The sequence below is a fragment of the Amblyraja radiata genome, chromosome 28, assembly GCF_010909765.2.
Source record: "Amblyraja radiata isolate CabotCenter1 chromosome 28, sAmbRad1.1.pri, whole genome shotgun sequence".
Classification (NCBI taxonomy): Eukaryota; Metazoa; Chordata; class Chondrichthyes; order Rajiformes; family Rajidae; genus Amblyraja; species Amblyraja radiata.
The window spans coordinates 4,559,402-4,580,726 of record NC_045983.1 but is presented as its reverse complement, the minus strand read 5'-3'; the positions used below and the strand labels follow the sequence as shown (position 1 = coordinate 4,580,726).

Sequence of the window (21,325 nt, the reverse complement as noted above, 5' to 3'; positions counted from 1 at the left end):
TTTGCACAGGATTGCAAGAAATTGCAGAGAGAGAGGGTTGTGGATGTAGCCCGGTCTATCACACAAATCAGCCTCGCTCCCCCCACCACCTCACTGACTACAAAGATGCTCTCATTGCTGCAAAATCTGCCTACCTCTCCTCCATATTCACCGATCCCTGCCTAAACCACAGAACCCTCTTCTCCAGAGTGGGCAACCTCCTCAAGCCTCGAGCCAACACTCTCCCTACCTCTACTCCGGCTCTCTGCAACTCATTCCTCCACTTTTTCGCTGATAAAATCAGCACCATCTATCAATCTTTATCCCCTGTACCCGACTCCCCAGTATCTACTCCACCACCTACCAAGGCCCCTCCTTTCAACATCTCCACTGACCTCCTTACCCCTCCTCCACACTGCTTCCTCTCCCAGTTTGACCTGGTCACCCCTATTGAAATCTCCAAACTCATCAGCTCTTCCAAACCCACTACCTGCTCCCTCGACCCTCTCCCCACTCCCCTGTTGAAGTCCTGCCTCCCCGTTCTCTGCCCCTACCTCACTAATCTCTTCAACTCCTCATTGTCCCAAGGAATTGTCCCGTCCGCTTTCAAAACTGCTGCCGTTACACCAATCTTAAAGAAACCTGGTCTTGATCCCTCATCTCTCATTAACTACCGCCCAATCTCAAACCTCCCCTTTCTTTCAAAAACCCTGGAGCGTATCGTTGCGTCGCAACTTCATTCCCACCTCCTTGCGTATAACCTACTTGAGCCCCTCCAATCTGGCTTTCGCCCCCTCCATAGCACAGAAACTGCTCTCCTCAAAGTCCTCAACGACCTCCTCACCTCTGCTGACACTGGTTCCCTCAACATCCTCATCCTCCTCGATCTGAGCGCAGCCTTCAATACAGTGAATCATAACATCCTGCTCACCAGACTCAAAGACCTCGGCATTGAAGGCTCTGCACTCAGCTGGCTCCGTTCCTACCTTTCCAACAGATCCCACTTCATCTCTATCCACAACCACACCTCTGCTACAGCCGCAGTCACTCAAGGCGTTCCCCAAGGCTCCGTACTCGGCCCCCTCCTCTTCATCATCTACATCCTCCCCCTTGGTCAGATACTCCGCCACTTCAATCTGGACTTCCACTGTTACGCTGATGACACCCAGATTTACCTTGGCACCAAATCCCCCCACAACCCCCCCCCTCTCCCATATCAACTCCTGTTTGTCAGCTATAAAAACCTGGATGCAACATAATTTCCTCAAACTCAACAGCGATAAGACAGAATTCCTCCTCATAGGCTCCAAAGCCACACTCACCAAAATCAATAACTCCACTCTCACCATCGACGGCACCACTGTCTCCCCATCTCCCCAGGCCCGCAACCTTGGCGTGATCTTTGATTCCACCCTCTCCCTTGAGCCTCACATCCGCCATGTCATTAAAACCTCCTTCTTTCATCTCCGCAACATCGCCAAACTCAGACCCTCTCTCACACCGCCCGCTGCTGAAAGACTCATCCATGCCTTCATCTCCTCCCGACTGGACTATTGCAACTCACTTCTCCTTGGCATCAGCTCCACCTACATCAACCGACTCCAACTGGTCCAGAACGCAGCCGCCCGACTCATCACCCATACCAAATCCTGGCATCACATCACTCCAGTCCTCAAACAACTTCACTGGCTTCCCATCTCCCACCGGATCACCTACAAAATCCTGATCCTCACCTACAAAGCCCTCCACCATCTGGCCCCCCCATATCTCATTGACCTCCTCTCCCCCTACCAACCCTCACGGTCCCTCAGATCCACATCAGCCGGTCTCCTCTCCATCCACAAGTCCAACCTCCGCAGTTTTGGGGACAGAGCCTTCTCCAGGGCATCTCCCAGGCTCTGGAACTCCCTCCCCCAACTGATCCGCAATTCCGTGTCCCTCACCACCTTCCAGTCCCGCCTCAAGACCCATCTCTTCACCTCTGCCTATCCTTAGCCCCATGTCCCCCTCCCTTTTCATCTGTGCATTAATTGCCTCATACTGTGTTTTGTATTGAATTCTGTCTTTACTTTGTGCACTAGTCATGTCTCTATTATTTATTTCATTCCCCTTACATGTTTTCCCTCTACATGCTCAATTTTTGTAAGGTGTCCTTGAGACTCTTGAAAGGCGCCCATAAATAAAATTTATTATTATTATTATTACCACACCCCACCCCTCCCATCCAATTGACTATCTACACTTCTACACTTCAGGGAGGCACGGTGGCGCAGCGGTAGAGTTGTTACCTCACAGCGCCAGAGACCCGGGTTCGAACCCGACTACGGGTGTTGTCTGTACGGAGTTTGTACGTTCTCCCCGTGAGCTGCGTGGGGTTTTCTCCAGGTACTCCGGTTTCCTCCCACACGCCAAAGACGTGCAGGTTTGTAGGTTCACTGTAAAGTTATATACTGTCCCTGGTGTGTAGAATAGTGTCAGTGGACGGGGTGATCACTAGTCGGCACGGACTAGATGGGCCGAAGGGCCTGTTTCCACGCTGTATCTCTAGAGTCTAAAGAGTGATCACAGCACATGGCAGAATAATCTCATAATCGCCAAATGCGGGCAATTTCCTTTCTGTTATCCTTTGACCAACTATTAACATTAATTAGATGAAATCTAATCTTCTGGAGCATTTCAAGACACTCACTTCTCGTTTGAATGCCGGATCATTTAAAAAAAACATCCAACCAAGGAGGACCCGGGGGCGGGGGGGAAGCCATTAGAACAAAGGGGGGGCCATTAGAGACTGAATGGAACACTTTGTGTACAGAAAGGAACTGCAGATGCTGGTTTAAACCGAAGATAAGACACAAAATGCTGGAGTAACTCAGCAGGACAGTCGAGACCCTTCTTCAGACTGATGTCAGAGGAGAGGGAAATACATAGATAAGGAAATGCAAAGTGTGAAAATAGGACAAAGGGAATGGAGATCACGGAAAATGTAAAATAGATCATTGTTAGCTGGGGGAAGTGAACAACAAAGCAAACAGAGATAAAATGTAATCGGAAACAACTGTCGGTCCTTTCCGTGGTGACTTTGCATACCTTGCAAAACAAAGAATCTCACTGTGACATGTCACAAATTATTGAGACTCGGACCCCAGGAGTCCATCCTACTTTTACAGAGAATTTAAAAACACCTCGAGAATCTGAAGCATCGGCGAGGCCCATTTGCAGCCTTCTAGCAGAAAGATTGGGCATTCAGTCTTGCTTCAACTAATCAAACCCAAATTCCAGGCTCCTGCCTCACTCCGGCAGTGGGCAGAGTCTGTACCTTGATTCATTGCATTAGTCATACACTGTGGCAACAGGCCCGTTGGCCCAACTTGCCCATGCCGACCAACATGTCCCATCTACACTAGTCCCCGGGTTTGGCCCATAGCCCTCTGTCTACATGTGCCTGTCTAGATGTTTCTTAAACGCTGCGATAGTACCTGCCTTAACTACCTCCTCTGGCAGCTCGTTCTACGCACCCACCACTCTTTGTATAAAGAAGTTACCTCCTAGGTTCCTATTAAATCTTTCCCCCCGTCCCTTTAAAACCTTTGTCCACCCGTTCTCAATTCCCTCCAACCTCATCTATTACATCCGCTGCTCTAGATGTCAGCTGATCTACATTGGTGAGACCAAGCGCAGGCTTGGCGATCGTTTCGCCGAACACCTCCGCTTAGTCCGCATCAACTGACCTGATCTCCCGGTGGCTCAGCACTTCAACTCCCCCTCCCATTCCGAATCCCACCTTTCTGTCCTGGGCCTCCTCCATGGCCAGAGTGAGCACCACCGGAAATTGGAGGAGCAGCACCTCATATTCCGCTTGGGCAGTTTACACCCCAGCGGCTTGAACATTGACTTCCCCAATTTCCGGTAGCCCTTGCTGTCTCCTCCCCTTCTCAGTTCTCCCTCAGCCCTCTGGCTCCTCCTCTTCCTTTCTTCTCCCCCTCCCCCCCACCCTACATCAGTCTTAAGAAGCGTTTCGGCCGAAACGTTGCCTATTTCCTTCGCTCCATAGATGCTGCTGCACCCGCTGAGTTTCTCCAGCATTTTTGTCTACCCAAGAGATTATGTGTGTTCACCTGATCTATTCCTCTCACAATTTTAAAATCCCCCCTCGTCCTCCTGCGCTCAAAGGAATAGTGTCCGAGCCTGATCAACCTCTCCCTATAGCTCAGGGCCTCGGGTACTGGCATCTCAACAAAAGATGCAGCGTGGAAACAGGCCCTTAAATCCGCCGAGTCCACTATCAATCGTCCGTTCATACTAGTCCGATGTTATCCCACCTTCTCATCCTCTGCCTACACACAAGGAGAAGATTTACAGAAGCCAATCAACCTACAAACCTGCACGCAAGTCTTTGGGATGCGGGAGGAAACCGGAGCGCCCAGAGGAAACCCACGCGATCACAAGGAGAGAGTACAAACTCCACACAGGCAGCACCCGAGGTCAGGATCGAACCAGGTCCCTGGCGCTGTGAGGCAGCAACTCTACCTGCTGCACCACCACGAGAGAGATTTCATCTCCGCAGATAGGCAAACTTAATCCCATTGCACTGTTGCCTCAGGTTAAAAAACTAACCACTGTAAAGCAGAAATTGATCGACTTTTAAAAAATTAATATAAATAAATAAATGCTGGAGCTCAGCAGAGGAGTCAAGGGCCTGTCCCACCAGCATGCGACAAGCGCGACCAAACCAGAAGCGGGGGCTGCGCGGAGGTTGAGTGAGTGACATGAAGTTCGAGCGAAGTCCGCGGGAAGATCGCGCGTGACGTACGGCGTCGAGACGCTGCGTATGCCAGTCAAGGCGGTGCGTACGGCCTCAATGCGGCTGCGGGCTGGCAGGCCGTTGCTGCGCGGAATTTTTGAACTGTCAGTTTTCCGGAGCCCCGCGCGATGTCGGGACCAGCTCCGCACAACTCCATACGGCTCCGGCGATCGAAGTTAGGTCACGCTTGCCACATGCAGTCGCATGCTCGTGGGACAGGCCCTTACGAAATCCCTTTCAGTCAGAAAGTCGCATTTCACTATTCGGTCAGTTTCAACAAGATGAGGGGGGGCCTCATCCTTCTAAACTCCAGCAAGTACAGGCCCGGTGCCGTCAAACGTCAATCCGGTCATTCCTGGGATCATTCTCGTAAACCTCCTCTGGACCCTCTCCAGCACATCCTTCCTCAGGGTTGGGGCCCAAAATTGCTCACAATAACATCACCTGTCCACATCCCCCAGAGACGCTGCCTGTCCATCTGTGGCTGGGCCTCCACAGGCCGGCTGTGGCAATGAATTCCACAGATTCATCGCCCTCCGACTAAAGAAATTCCTCCTCGCCTCCTTCCGAAAGGTACGTCCTTGTATTCTGAGGCTGTGCCCTCTGGTCAGAGATTCCCCCACTAGTGGAAACATCCTCTCCACATCCACTCTATCCAGGCCTTTCACTGTTGGATACGTTTCAATGAAATACCTCCTTGGCTCCGTTGGTGCGTCCTTTTATTCTGTCCAAACACAAACCACACGGGAGCAGGCTCGTGCAGTCAAACTCTAGGCTTTATGAGGGTTAATATTGTCAATCAATGCTTGAGGTTCTCTGGCACAAAAACTAGCCAACTCTCTGCCTCCATAAATACCTGGGTGTGTGCATTCCATTCTGTTGGGCGTGTTTGACCGACATACAGTAGTCATTAGTCTGCATCATCACCGATCAACAGGGAATTACTGCTGAGTTTCTTGTCTCGTCCAATTTCATTGCCAAGTTTTTCACACGGCATAGATAGAGTGGGTGTGGAAAGGATGTTTCCACTGGTGGGAGAGTCTAGGATCAGAGGTCCTAGCCTGCCTGGGCGGCACTGTGGCGCAGCGGTAGAGTCGCTGCCTAACAGCGAATCCAGCGCCGGAGACTCTGGTTCGATCCCGACTACGGGTGCTGTCTGTACAGAGTTTGTACGTTCTCCCCGTGACCTGCGTGGGTTTTCTCCAGATCTTCGGTTTCCTCCCACAAACCTGCACGTCTTTGGAGTGTGGGAGGAAACCGGAGCTCCGGGGAAACAACCCACACAGGTCACGGGGAGAACATGCAAACTCCGTACAGACAGCACCTGTAGTCAGGATCGAACCCGGGTCTCTGGGGTTGCGAGGCAGCAACTCTACCGCTGCGCCACCCTTCGTAAGGGTATCAAAGGCAGAAGGCAGGGGAATGGGGATGAGAGAGAAAGATAGGTTGGCCATGATTGAAGGGCGGAGTTGCCAAATGACTAAATTCTGCTCCTATGACATGAACATATTTCCTCATGATATTAACAAATCTTATCTTTCCGAACAAGGTGTGTTACTTCATTTAACAAGATGAGCAAGATTTGAAATTGCACAAAGTAATAATGGCCCATAAACCGTGCGATGGTGAATACAGTCCAGTGAAGTGTAGCAATACAGCTGCTAGTGATGACAGGGCTAGTGGTGGCATCACACCCTTAACCAGGCAGCACAGCGGTAGAGTTGCTGCCTCACAGCGCCAGAGACGCGGGTTCCATCCCGACTACGGGCGCTGTCTGTACGGAGTTTGTACGTTCTCCCCGTGACCCGCGTGGGTTTTCTCCAAGACCTTCAGTTTCTTCCCACACTCCAAAGACGTACAGGTTTGTAGGTTAATTGGCTTGGTAAATGTAAAAAAATTGTTTCCCAGTGAGTATAGGATAGTGTTAATGTGCGGGGATCGCTGGTCGGCGCGGACCCGGTGGGCCAATAGAGCCTGCTTCCGCGCTGTATCTCTAAACTAAACTAAGGACATAGCCTCGGAATTAAAGGACGTTCTTTTAGAAAGGAGGTGAGGAGGAACTTCTTTAGTCAGAGGGTAGTTAATCTGTGGAACTCATTGCCACAGTTAACAAAGCATCCAAAATCATCAGCACTCCCCTTCCATCAATAGAATCACTCCATCACAAACGGTCTGTGTCAAGGGTGAAGAAAATCATCTCTGATCCCTCCCACCCAGCTCACCACATCTTCCACCTGCTACCATCAGGAAGGCGCTACAGCTCACTGCCCGCCAAGACATCTCGATTTAAAAACAGTTTTTACCCACACGCAATCCGAATTCTGAACACACTATGATAACAGCACATATCCTCCCCATGCATGTACTGTATATTGTATGATGTTGTGTTTTATGTTATGTTTGACGGGAATCAGCCTACCTTGTAACATCCTGTACTGAACCTGAATTCCACCAGCTTGACTGTGTGGTCATTAAATAATCTAATCTAATCTAATCTAATATAATTTTAAGGCAGTGATAGACAGATTCTCGATTGGAATGGGTGTCAAGGGTTATGAGGAGAGAGCAGGAAAATGGGATTTGGAAGCAGAGATCAGCCATGATTGAATGGCGGAGTGGACTCGATGGGCCGAATGGCCGAATTCTGCTCTTATAACTTGTGTGAACTTGTGTGATGACGTTCTGCCAATGGGCAGGGCAGGGCAGGGTGGAAGGGCCAAACAGTGAGTCCTGGATCGAGTGGATGTGAAGAGGATGTTTCCACTCGCGAGAGAGTCTAGGACCAGAGGGCACAGGCTCAGAAAAATAAGTCATACTTTTAGAGACGAGGAGGAATTTCTTTGGTCAGAGGGTGGTGACTATGTGGAAATTATTTCCCCAGACAGCTGTGGAGGTAAAGTCATGGGGTATTTTAAAAGTGGTGCTGGACATATTCTTGATTAGTTTAGTTTAGAGATACAGAGCAGGAACAGGCTCTTCAACCCACTCAGTTCGCACTGACCAGCGTTCCCCATACACTAGCACCGTCCTACACAATAGGGACAACTTACAATTTTTTAACAAAGCCAATTAACCCACAAACCTGCACGTCTTTGGAGTGTGGGAGGAAACCGGAGCTCCGGGGAAACAACCCACACAGGTCACGGGGAGAACATGCAAACTCCGTACAGACAGCACCTGTAGTCAGGATCGAACCCGGGTCTCTGGGGTTGCGAGGCAGCAACTCTACCGCTGCGCCACCCTTCGTAAGGGTATCAAAGGCAGAAGGCAGGGGAATGGGGATGAGAGAGAAAGATAGGTTGGCCATGATTGAAGGGCGGAGTTGCCAAATGACTAAATTCTGCTCCTATGACTTATGAACATATTTCCTCATGATATTAACAAATCTTATCTTTCGGAACAAGGTGTGTTGCTTTATTTAACAAGATGAGCAAGATGTGAAATTGCACAAAGTAATATTGGCCCATAAACCGTGCGTTGGTGAATACAGTCCAGTGAAGTGTAGCAATACAGCTGCTAGTGATGACAGGCCTAGTGGTGGCATCACACCCTTAACCAGGCAGCACAGAGGTAGAGTTGCTGCCTCACAGCGCCAGAGACGCGGGTTCCATCCTGACTACGGGTGCTGTCTGTACGGAGTTTGTACGTTCTCCCCGTGACCTGCGTGGGTTTTCTCCAAGATCTTCAGTTTCTTCCCACACTCCAAAGACGTACAGGTTTGTAGGTTAATTGGCTTGGCGTAAATGTAAAATTGTCCCCAGTGTGTGTGGGGTAGTTTTAAGGGCCTGTCCCATTTGGGTGTCATTTGCGCGTCATCATTTATACGTCATGACGCGCACGTGATGCGTGCATGGTGCGTGGTGACGTAGGCAGTGACACGCGCGGCGCCCCAGGATTTTGGAATGTACAAAATCTTCACGCGCCATCTGCGTGAGGCACAAATGAGGCCCAAGTGGGACAGGCCCTTTGGGATCTCTGGACGGTGCGGGCTTGGAGGGACGAAGGACCCATTTTCGCGCTGTATCTCTAAACTAAATTAAACCCCTTCACTTCTGGCAACAACGGTGCTAGGAGCAGCTTCACCAAGAATACAGCCCAACCACCTCGAAGGGCAATCGGTTCAGGGTCAGATCAGTACAGCATAGAACTCCATGGATGTTGCCCGACCAGCCAGGTTACTCCAGCACTTCATCGGGATGCATCATAGCATGGTTTGGGAACAGCTCCACCCAAGACCACAAATAATAGCAGAGAGTTATGGACGCAGCCCAGACCATCACACAAACCAACCTCCCCTTCCACCATTGACACCATCTACACTTCACGCTGCCTCGGCAAGGCCAGCAGCATAATCAAGGACCAGTCTCACCCCGGCCACTCCCTCTTCTCCACTCTGGCTAGAGGTACAGAAGTGTGAAGACACATACCTCCAGATTCAGGGACAGTTTCTTCCCAGCTGTTATTAGGCAACTGAACCGTCCTACCAACATCCAGAGAGCGGTCCTGACCTCCCATCCACTCATTGGAGAACTTTGAGCTATCTTTAATCAGACTTTACTGGACTTTATATTGCACTAAACATTATTCCCTTTATCCTGCATCTGTATACTGTGGACACGGTGATTGTAACCATGTCGTCTTTCTGCTGACGTGATAACAGGCAACAAAAACATATTTCACTGTACCATTATACAAGTGAGGACAATAAATTAATCACTGCGTTCTCCGCAAGATTCCAGCATCTACACTTCCTGGTGTTCTATACTATACAGGCCCTTCAGCCCACATTGTCCATGCCGGCCAAGCTCAACAGTGCTTTATTTGTCACATGTGCAACTGTGCGGTGAAATTCATTTTGCACACATTACACATGCGGGCGCCGCCATTTTTGGCGCCATTTTTCAAAGTCCAATGTCCGGTCGGCCCAGCACGCTCGATGTACTGTAACAGTTCCTGCGAACCGATGTCCCTCTCCTCTCCCCGCCCGGCCAACTTAGTGTCCCCGGAATGCCTCCTGCAGCCGACCGTGAAGATGCTGGAGACATTACACCAGTTCACCCTCGACCCGCCTTTGATCCTCACGTCCTGGCATATTGGGCTAGTCCCATTTGACCCATAACCCAGAATGTTGCCCGGATTAGGGGATATTAGCTAACGGGAGAGGTTGTCATAAGGAATAGGAGTAGATTTAGGCCATTTGGCCCATCAAGTCTACTCTGCCATTCAATTATGGCCGACTTATCCTTCCTTCCTAACCCCATTCTCCTGCCTTCTCCTCATACCCCCTGACATCCGTACTAATGAAGAATCTATCTATCTCTGCCTTAAATATATCCACTGACTTGGCCTCCACAGCCTTCTGTGGCAAAGAATTCCACAGATTCACCACCCTCTGACTGAAGAAATTTCTCCTCATCTCCTTCCTAAAAGAACGTCCTGTAATACTGAGGCTGTGACCTCTAGTCCTAGACTCTCCCACTAGTGGAAACATCCTCTCCACATCCACTCTATCGGAGCCTTTCACTATTCTTGAAGGTGCACCCCTGTGCCACCCAGTCCGAGAGCAATGGATAATGAGCAGGGTGGGGAAACACCAACATGCGTCTGGGAGGGGCCGGGGTGGGGGCAAGATGGAGAGGGAAAGATTTTGCCCTCTTAAAAGAAAAAAGAAATAAAAGTAAAAATAGACTGGGCTGCGGCCCAGCACATGTCCAACACTCTCCAAGTGACACACAACACTGGGATCACAAGGTAGGTCAGGACAGACTGTCACGGACACTGTAAACATCAACCAGTCTCACTACACCAAAACATCAGCCACCAGCCATCTCCACCCCCCCCTCCAGCTATCTTCACCCCCCTGCAGGCGTCCCCACCCCCACCCCCCCAACCATCACTAACCCCCTTCCAGTCAACCCCAACCCCCGTACGAGCTGCACCCTGGTCACTCCCTCTTCTCCCCTCTCCCATCAGGCACAAGGAATAGGTGTGAAAACGCACACCTCCAGATTGAGGGACAGTTTCTTCCCAGCTGTTATCAGGCAACTGAACCGTCCTACCACAGTTGAACTACTATCTACCTCTTTGGTGACCCTTGGACTATCCTTGATTGGACTTTGCTGGCTATACCTTGCACTAAACGTTATTCCCTTACCTTATCGTGCATCTGTACACTGTAAATGGATCGATTGTAATTGTGTTTAAGAAGGAACTGCAGATGCTGGAAAATCGAAGGTAGACAGAAATGCTGGAGAAACACAGCGGGTGCGGCAGCATCTATGGAGTGAAGGAAATAGGCAACGTTTCGGGACGAAACCCCTTGGGTTTCGGCCCGAAACGTTGCCTATTTCCTTGGGCTTCGGGCCTTAACGTTGCCATTTCCTTCGCTCCATAGATGCTGCCCTCACCCACTGAGTTTCTCCAGCATTTTTGTCTACCTTCGATTGTAATCATGTATTGTCTTTCCACTGGCTGGTTAGCATGCAACAAAAGCTTTTCACTTTACCTCGGGACACGTGACAATAAACTAAACTGACACTGAAGTCCATTGGAGTAAATATCACCAGCAACTTGCCCTGGACTGGCCATGGTCACGCACCAGCATAATCCCGGTTGAGCGGGGACAAGCCCTCCTGTAGGCCTGGTTCACCCACCGCGGCCTCCCAACGCAGCCCGGAGCCACCGCCATCGAAGGGTCCCCCGCCACCGAGTAAGAGGAGGGCCCCTGCAAGCAACCGCGAGAAGAGGGGCCCCATCAATAGCAAGGAAGGCCGTCGAGAACCACCCAGCAAAGATAGGACTGCTCACTGAATTTTTCTTACTTTGTCTTCGCCAGGGAGGTTCTACTGCAGTTGTACAGGGCCTTGGTGAGACCACACCTGGAGTATTGCGTACAGTTTTGGTCTCCTAATCTGAGGAAAGACATTCTTGCCATAGAGGGAGTACAGAGAAGGTTCACCAGACTGATTCCTGGGATGGCAGGACTTTCATATGAAGAAAGACTGGATAGAAAACGCACACCTCCAGATTCAGGGATAGTTTCTTCCCAGCTGTTATCAGGCACCTGAACCATCCTATCGCCAATTAGAGACCCTTGGGCTGTCTTCAATTGGGCTTTACCTTGCCTTGAACATTATTCCTTTTATCATTATCTGTGGAGGACTACTCTATTGTAATCATGTATAGTCTTTCCGCTGACTTAATAGCACTCAGTAAAAGCTTTTCATTGTACCTCAGCACACGTGACAATAAACTAAACAAAACAACCTTGGCATTAACTGCACTTTTCTACACAACTCAACCAACAGTCCATACGGATTTTATTGCATTTCTAGTTTAACTACAGTCGCACCATAGAAGGCATACTGTCACGTTGCATCACAGCTTGGTTTAGGAACAGCTCTGCCCAAGACCGCAAGCAATTACAGGGAGTTGTAGATGTAGCCCAGTCCATCGCACAGACCAGATCCCCCACCACTGACTCCATCGACACATCACGCTGCTGTGGAAAAACAGCCACATAATCAAAGACTTGTCCCACCCCGGTCATTCCTTCTTCTCCCTGGTCCCATCTGGCAGAAGGTACAGAAGCTTGAAAGCGCGCACCACCAGACTCAGGAACAGCTTCTTCCCCTGTTATCAGGCTTCTGAACGGTCCTTCCATAAGCTGGGGTACTGTCCCATTCACCTCTACCCCATTGCGGACATTGGACTCTGTCTGTAGAACTGGTGCGCTACAATGCTGAGAACTATATTCTGCACTCTGTATCTTCCACTTTGCTCCATCTGTTGTACTAGAGTTTGACTTTTAGTTTAGTTTAGAGATTCAGCGTGGAAACAGGCCCTTCGGCCCACCAAGTGCATGCAGACCAGCGATCCCATACACTAGCACTATCCTACACACTCGACAATTTACAGTCTTTAACAAAGCCATTTAAACTACAAGCCCACACATCCTCGGAGTGTGGGAAGGAACTGGAGCACCTGGAGAAAACCTCCGCGATCACGACATGTGTCACCATTCATTGATGCCTAATGCCCCTGTCCCACTTAGGAATCCTGAACGGAAACCTCTGGAGACTTTGCGCCCAACCCAAGGTTTCCGTGCGATTCCCGGAGGTTGCAGGTGGTTGCCGGAGGTTGCAGGTAGTGGAAGCAGGTAGGGAGACTGACAAAAACCTCCGGGAACCTCTGGCAACCACACGGAAACTTTGGGCGGGGCACAAAGTCTCCAGAGGTTTCCGTTCAGGTTTCCTAAGTGGGACAGGGGCATTAGTTTCCGTTCAGTTTCAACATACAGCGTGGAAACTAGCCTCTGGTCCGAGACTCTCCCACCAGTGGGAACATCCTTTCCACATCCATTGGCTTGGTATAAGTGTAAATTATCTCTAATGTGTGTAGGATAGTGCTAGTGTGTGGGGATCGCTGGTCCTGCACACTCGGTGAGCCAAGGGGCTAATTTCCGCTCTGTATCTCTAAACTAAATCAAAACCTAGGCATCAACGTAGGACGATACATGCAGTGAGAATGCTCACACACCAGAGGGGATGCCATGGGCATAGCTCCTGGCATGAGGATGAACCCACCGGCCATCACGTGCATTGTGGAGGAGATGGGAGCGCGTGCCAAGAACTGCGCATAGAGAACAAACTGTGCTCAGCAGCAAAACATTGAGGCTTTTCAGAGATGGGTCAAACAAAATCCGACACCAAGAAGCACGAGGATGTGACGCCAAGCGATCCAAGGGTGGACAAGGGATTAGGGATTCAGGGCCATCTTAAAGTAGAAGCGAGGAGGGGGGCTAGGTTGTTTTTAAGGAGAGAGTTCCAAACCCCACTCGCAAAGCATGACTGACGATGGTCTAATTTAAGATAGACACAACATGCTGGAGGAACTCAGCGGGTCAGGCAGCATCTCTGGAGAGAAGGAGCAGCATCGAACCCAGGTCTCTGGCGCTGTAAGGCAGCAACTCTGCCTCTGAACCTCCGTGTGTAGGGGTGACTTCTTTTGTGATCGAAATATCATATATTAGAGGCCGCAGCTTTAAGTGGAGAGGAGCAAAGTTTAAGAAGAGGATGTTTCCACTAGTGGGAGATTCTAGGACTAGAGGTCACAGCCTCAGAATTAAAGAAGGAGGGGGAGGAATTTCTTTCGTCAGAGGGTGGTGAATCTGTAGAATTCTTTGCCACAAAAGGCTGCGGAGGCCAAGTCAATTAATATTTTTATGGCAGGGATAGATTCTTGATTAGTACGGGCGTCTGGGGTTATGGGGAGAAGGCAGGAGAATGGGGTTAGGAGGGAGAGATTGATCAGCCATGATTGAATGGCGGCGTAGAGTTGATGGGCCGAATGGCCTAATTCTGCTCCTATCACTTATGACCTTATGACTTAAAGTAGATGTCAGAGGCAAGCTTTTTCACCACCTGCAGAGGGTGGGCCTGTAATGCACTGCTTGGGGTGGTGGTGGAGGCAGATATGACAGTGGCGTTTAAGAGTAGTGCTGTTTAAGAGACTTTTGGATAGGCACGTGGATATGCAGGGAATGGAGGTAAATGGATCAGGTGCAGGCAGATGTGCAGGTCCATCATGGGTACTGACCTCCCCACTGTTGAAGTGTTCTACAGGAGTCGCTGCCTCAACAAGGCAGCCAGCATCATCAGAGACCCACACCACCCTGGCCACGATCTCATTTCACTCCTGCCATCGGGAAGAAGGTACAGGAGTCTGAAAGCCAGGTTCAGAACCAGCTTCTTCCCAACAACCATCAAGCACTTGAACATCACACAATGCTAACTAAACTATGAAGAATGGGTTGCACCAAGGGCTTTTGGGCTTTCTTGCAAACTAGTTCCAAGGTGCAACACAGAACGCAACAGGAGATCCTTCATCCCTGTGGCTATCAAACTGGACAACTCCTCCCCCTTCTGTTGTGAGGTAGATTGACACCCCCCCCCCCCCACACACACACATCCACAATCCTTTCCACTCATCACTTTAATGTCATGTTTCATATATCTTGTGTTTTATGACTGTTGGCAGATCAATTTCCCTCCTGGGATAAATAAAGTTATATCGTATCGTATTGCAGATGCTGCCTGACCCACCGAGTTCCTCCAGCACTTTGCTTCAGATTCTAGCATCTGCAGTTCCTTGTGCCTCTGTCCTTACTTCCTCCCTGTAGCCCAAGTCAGTGACCTCTGACCCTGCCTGAACTCCCACCCTCTCTGGTCTCTGCCAAGCCCCACGGTGCTGTATACTTCAGCCTTTTATTAGACAATGAGACAGAGGTGCAGAATTAGGCCTTACAGCCCATTGACCAATTCAATCATGGCTGATCTATCTTTCCCTCTCAACCCCATCCTCCTGCCTTAACTGTCACTCTATGTCATGTTGTTACTTGTGGGCGGAGCACCAAGGCAAATTCCTTGTATGTGAATACTTGGCCAATAAACTTACTAACTCAGCAACTTTTGGCACCTTTACTAATTAGGACCCTACTAATAGCAATGCAATAATCTCACTGCACCTAGAAACATGTGACAAGAAAAAATCATTGAGTTGAACCTTTATCAGTCTCCACTGCCATCTGAGGCAGTGAATTCTACAGGTTCACCACCCTGGGGTTCAAGAAATTCCTCCTCATCTCCAAGTTACATCCTTTTATTCTTGAGGCTGTGCCCTCGAATCCTAGACTCTCACACTCTTTCCTCTCATTCTAGTGAATAGACTCCCAACCAGTGGGGCAAAGGTTCACCACGGGGCTGGATGGGAAGCAAAGGGGGATCTTCAAACCTTAGATAGACACAAAAAGCTGGAGTAACTCAGCGGGTCAGGCATCATCTCTGGAGAGAAGGAATGGGTGACCTTTTGGGTCGAGACCCTTCTTCAGTCTGACTTCCAGCAGCACAACAGAGGTATTGAAGTATAAAAGGTACAGAAGTGTGAAAACGCACACAATAGACAATAGGTGCAGGAGTAGGCCATTCGGCCCTTCGAGCCAGCACTGCCATTCAATGTGATCATGGCTGTTCATCCCCAATCAGTACCCCATTCCCGCCTTTTCCCCCATATCCCCTGACTCCGCTATTTTTAAGAGCCCTATCTAGCTCTCTCTTGAAAGCATCCAGAGAACCTGCCTCCACCGCCCTCTGAGGCAGAGAATTCCACAGACTCACAACTCTCTGTGAGAAAAAGTGTTTCCTCGTCTCCGTTCTAACCTCCAGATTCAGGAGCAGTTTCTTCCCAGCTGTTATTGAGCAGCTATTCGAATCATCCTACCACAAGCAGAGAGTGGTGCTGAACCACTATCTAGCTCTTTGTTGACCCTCGGACTATCCTTGATTGGACTTTGCTGGCTTCACCTTGCACTAAACGTTATTCCCTTTTCATGCATCTATATGCGATGTTTGGCTCGATTATAATCATGTATTGTGTTTCTGCTGACTGGATGGCACGCAACAAAAGCTTCTGTATCTTGACATATAATCACCATCACTATATCTATATATGGAGAGAAGGAATGGGTGACGTTTTGGGTCGAGACCCTTCTTCAGACTAGTCAGGGGAAAGAGAAACGAGATATGGATGATGTAGAGAGATATGGAACAATGAATGTTACATATCTTTCATTCTTGGTTCATTATCTTTCTCAATCATCATCTATGCTTTTTATGTCTATCGTATGATAAGGGAATAACGTTTAGTGCACGGTAAAGCCTGCAAAGTATGATCAAGGGTAGTCGGAGGGTCACCAATGAGGTGGATAATAGATCAGCACTGCTCTCTGCTTGGGGTAAGATGGTTCAGTTGTCTGATAACAGCTGGGAAGAAACTGTCCCTGAATCTGGAGGAGTGAGTTTTCAAACTTCTGTAGGGAGAAGAGGGTGTGTGTGTGTATATATATTTATATATATAAATGTATATATACATGTATATATATACACACACATATATAAACACATATACACACACATATACTGTCATACACACACATGTACATAAATACATATACACACACACACACAGATGCACAAACACATACATATATACACACACACACATATACACGGGAGTTGGAGGATGTGATCAATAAAGAGGTCTGGGGGGGGGGGAAGCAGATTCCACCCAACTGTGTGGGTGGGGCATTCACTGCATGGCCCATCTCTCCAGGCAGTGTCAACACTGTTGGTGGCCGGTGAACACACACATACACAGGGTGATCACACCATCGCGTTCAAGGTTCCCCAAGCCACCAGGACTGGGGAAGGGTCCGGAGCAGAGACGCCACCCACCCCATGCTCTCTCTCTCTCCAGAGATGCTGCCCGAGCCGCTGTGTCTATCTTTGACAAGTCCTGTCCTCAGCCCCTGCTACAGCAGCACCTGTTGGTCTGGTTCCAAGCTGGTTCCACGCTTGCCCCGCCCGGCCACCCTAGTCCACGCCTTGAGACCATTAAATAAATACTCCCACCGTGGCCACTTTCCCCCAACAAACACCTCCGGGGAAAATGCAAACAGCTTTCAACCAAATGCATTTGCAAACGGATAAAAGTCCAGTGGGAAACAAAAGCGAACAAGACGCCGTGAAAAAAGCAACACAGCGTTCAATACACCCCCAAATTAAACTTCTGCTTCTCTTCAAAGAAAGACACAAAGTGCTGGAGTAACTCGGCGGCTCAAGCAGCATCTCTGGAGGAAAGGAATGGGCGGCGTTTCGGGTCTCGATGCTGCCTGACCCGCTGAGTTACTCCAGCACTTTGTGTCTATCTTTGGTATAAACCGGCATCTGCAGTTCCTTGTTTCTGCCTTTAACTGACTCCTGCCTCGCCGAACCAAGGGGGGGTGGGGGAGGGATTAAAACACAAAACATCTCCCACATTGGCCTTCAGAAACACAGCTGCTTCAAAATGCAAACACTTTTTTTATAAAAAACGAAAGAATTATAGCGACAGTCCCGCTCCCTCCACCCGATGGAGCAACATTTGGAGAAAGCCTTTAGTTGGAGGCTGCCTCTGTATTGAGTTACTCCAACATTTTGTCTGGCTGCAATATTCAACTCACTCACACACCACCTCTCACTGTCCCCTTCTCTCATACTCCCACCCCTACACTCTCCCCTTCTCCCTCACTCTCTTTCCCTCTACTACTCCCCCCTCTCTCTCCCCTTCCCCTCAACCCCCTCTCTCCCCCCCCCCTCACTCTCTCCTTTCCCTCTTCACATCTGTCACCCCTCTCCTTCCCTTCCCCCTCTCCATCCCCCCCCTCTCTCCTCTTCCCCTCCCTCTCTCCCCTCTTCCCCTCACCCCCCTCTCCCCCTCAACCTGTCCCGTGTGTGTATGTGTGTGTGTATGTATGTATGTGTGAGTATGTATGTGTGTGAGTATCTGTGTGTGTGTGTGTGTATCTGTGAGTGTGTGTGTATCTGTGTGTGTGTGAGTGTGGGTGTATCTGTGTGTGTGAGTGTGTGAGTGTGGGTGTATCTGTGTGTGTGAGTGTGTGTGTGTGAGTGTGAGTGTATCTGTGTGTGTGAGTGTGTGAGTGTGGGTGTATCTGTGTGTGTGAGTGTGTGTGTGTGTGTGGGTGAGTGTGTGTATGTGTTGCTGCTACATGAACAGTCGCGCTGATACTGCGGTCTGCCGGGCGGCCGGGCGAGCGAGTGAGTGAGACGCACCGAGTGTCGCTGCTGTCTTGCGGTGGGGAATCCGTGGTCGTCCTGCTCCAGCAGCCGCCCGTCGGCCGAGCTCCCCGGGGAAGGCAGCCAGAGGCTGGGCGTGGGGCTGGGGCTGGGTGGGAGCCCCGAGTCGGGACTGTCCAGCACCCTCTCTCCCAGCCGCTTGGTCTCCACTAGCGGACCGGTCACCTCCTGCAGGTTTAAGCTGCCAACCATCGCCGCTCCAACTCTCACCCCCTCTCTCTCTCTCACTCACACACACACACACGGGGGGAGCGTGTGTCCAGGAACAGCTCCCGTGCAAAACAAATGCACCGAGCTTCAAAACAATAAAATCAAAAAGAAATCCAGCAACGAGACCGTGTGTCAAACTGCGAGCTCTCAGTGCAAACGACACATTCCAGCCAAGCCCGCACTCAAGGAGCTCATTGTTCATGAGAAGCGCTTGGTTTTTAGTAACAGTGGCGGGAGGGGGGGGGGGACCCGCCTGCTTTCACCGCCCGCATGTGCTATTGGCCGGCCCGGGGGCTGCCAGTGGTGGGCGGGGAACAGGGAGGCTGGGTTAGAGATCTACATCAACCCCAGTAAAGCCCAGAGAGCGGGCTCACTGCTCTCTGTGCCAGCAAGTAGCACCCCTGCGCCCTCTCCTCTTCAATACTAGACTCAGAATCCTTTAGGAAGGAGATGAGGAGGAATCTTAGTCAGAGTGGTGAATCTGTGGAATTCACTGCCACTGTGGAGGCAACGTCAAGCGATATTTTTAAGGCAGGGATAAATAGATTCTTGATTAGTACAGGTGTGAGGGGTAATGGGGAGAAGGCAGGAGAACAGGGTTAGGAGGGAGAGATAGATCAGTCATGATTGATAACTGTGGGATTCTCTGCCTCAGAGGGCGGTGGAGGCTGGTTCTCTGGATGCTTTAAAGAGAGAGCTAGATAGGGCTAGATAGGAAAATAGTGGAGTCAGGGGATATGGGGAGAAGGCAGGAACGGGGTACTGATTGGGGATGGTCAGCCATGATCACATTGAATGGCGGTGCTGGCTCGAAGGGCCGAATGGCCTACTCCTGCACCTATTGTCTAATTGAATGGCGGAGTAGACTTGATGGGCCGAATTGCCTATTTCTGCTCCTGTCACTTATGAAGTTGGGCGGTAGAGTTGCTCCCTTACAGCAAATGCAGCTCTGGGGACCAGGGTTCAATCCCGACTAGGGGTGCTGTCTGTACGGAGTTTTTCTCCGTAACTTGCATGGGTTAAGTTTACCTCTAAACTAAACTAAACTTGTGACCTTATGACCTCCCGGGCCCTGACTCCGACATTCATCAGCCTGTTTTAGTTAGTTTTATGAGGAACTGCAGATGCTGGTTTATACTGAAGTTGAACCTGCTGAGTTAGACCAGCATTTTGTGTCTATCTTCTCTTATTGTCAAATATATGTTTATTCCAAATACAAACTTTGGGGTGGCACAGTGGACAGCGGTAGAGTTGCTGCCTCACAGCGCCAGAGACCCGGGTTCCATCCTTCCTGCAGTTGCTGTCTGTGTGGAGTTTGCACGTTCTCCCTGTGACCGCGTGGGTTTCCTCTGGGTGCTCCGGTTTCCTCCCGCATCCCAAAGATGTGTGGGGTTGTAGGTTAATTGGCCCCCTGTATGCCCCTAGTGTGTAGGAAGTGGGTGGGAAAGTGGGTTAACGTAAAAATGGTGTGAAAGGGTGATCGTCGGTAAGTGCAGACTCGATGGGCCGAAGGGCCTGTTTCCACTCTGTATCTCTAAACTAAACTTTGGGACGGCACAGTGGCGAAGCGATAGAGTTGCTGCCTCACAGCGCTAGAGACCTGGGTTAAATCCTGACTACGGGTGCTGTCTGCACGCAGTTTGTACGTTCTCCCTGTGACCGCGTGGGTTTTCTCCGGGTGCTCCGGTTTCCTCCCACACTCCAAACACATGCAGGTTAATTGGCTTCGGTAAGAATTGTAAATTGTCCCTGGTGTGCGGGATAGTGCTAGTGTACGGGGTGATCGCTGATCGGCACAGGCTCAGTGGGCCGAAGGGCCTGTTTCCATGCTGTATCTCTAAACTAAACTAAAAAATAATCCAAAATTTATTCTGAATAAAAAATGCACAGGAAACCAAAACTGTGCAAAAACTCTGTACACATTCCCTATACATCCAACAGAGTTTAATTAGTAGTGTTCCACCTATCTTTGAACAGACACCCTTGCCGCTCATGTGGCCCGGTGGGGTGATGTCCCTTCCCTTGTTTGAGGGCTGTCCCCACTGGATTCTGCCCTTCAATGTCCAGCAGCGGAACGACCCTAGACTATAAAAAAAGGTTTGGTCTATTTAAAAAAACCCACAGAGAAGTGGGTGTGTGTGTGGAGACAGGGGGAGGATATTTATCAACTGGGCTGGGTGTGGGTGGGACCTGTATAATTGCCAAGGGAAGGGAAGGGAAGGGGGGGGGGGGGGGGGGGGGGGGGGGTGAGAGGGTGAGAGAGATGGGTTGCAGATGTGTGTGTGTGTGAGAGAGATCTGCATTTCCATCAGTTGGTGGAGAGGAGATTAGAAGTGAATGGTGAGCCGCTGGATGGGATGGGCTTGGAATCTGGGCACATCACTTCGTTTATTATGCCCTGCACGTTCCGAGAAAGAATACACTAGACTGGAAAAAGCAAAAGTGAACGTCTTCTATTTATAGAACCTAGACGCTATCTCCCTTTAGAGTCCAGGACAGCACAGGAACAGGCCCTTCGGCCCACTGTGTCTGTACCGAACATGATGCCGAGACCAACTATTATCGGTACGGTGGCGCAGAGGTAAAGCTGCTGCCTCACAGTGACCCGGGTTCGATCCTGACTACGGGTGCTGTCTGTACGGAG

The 21,325-nt window shown here is 50.1% G+C and overlaps 1 protein-coding gene across 1 annotated transcript in view; it reads right to left on the bottom strand.

Moving 5' to 3' along the window:
- Window positions 1-18,908, bottom strand: part of rflnb (refilin B) — a 58,646-nt gene extending 39,738 nt beyond the window's left edge. Inside the window, exon 1 of the mRNA XM_033045624.1 lies at window positions 18,448-18,908. Coding sequence (XP_032901515.1) covers window positions 18,448-18,663 — 216 coding nt within the window. The 5' untranslated portion in view covers window positions 18,664-18,908. The remainder of the gene's footprint in view (window positions 1-18,447) is intronic.
- Window positions 18,909-21,325: the final 2,417 nt, after the last annotated feature.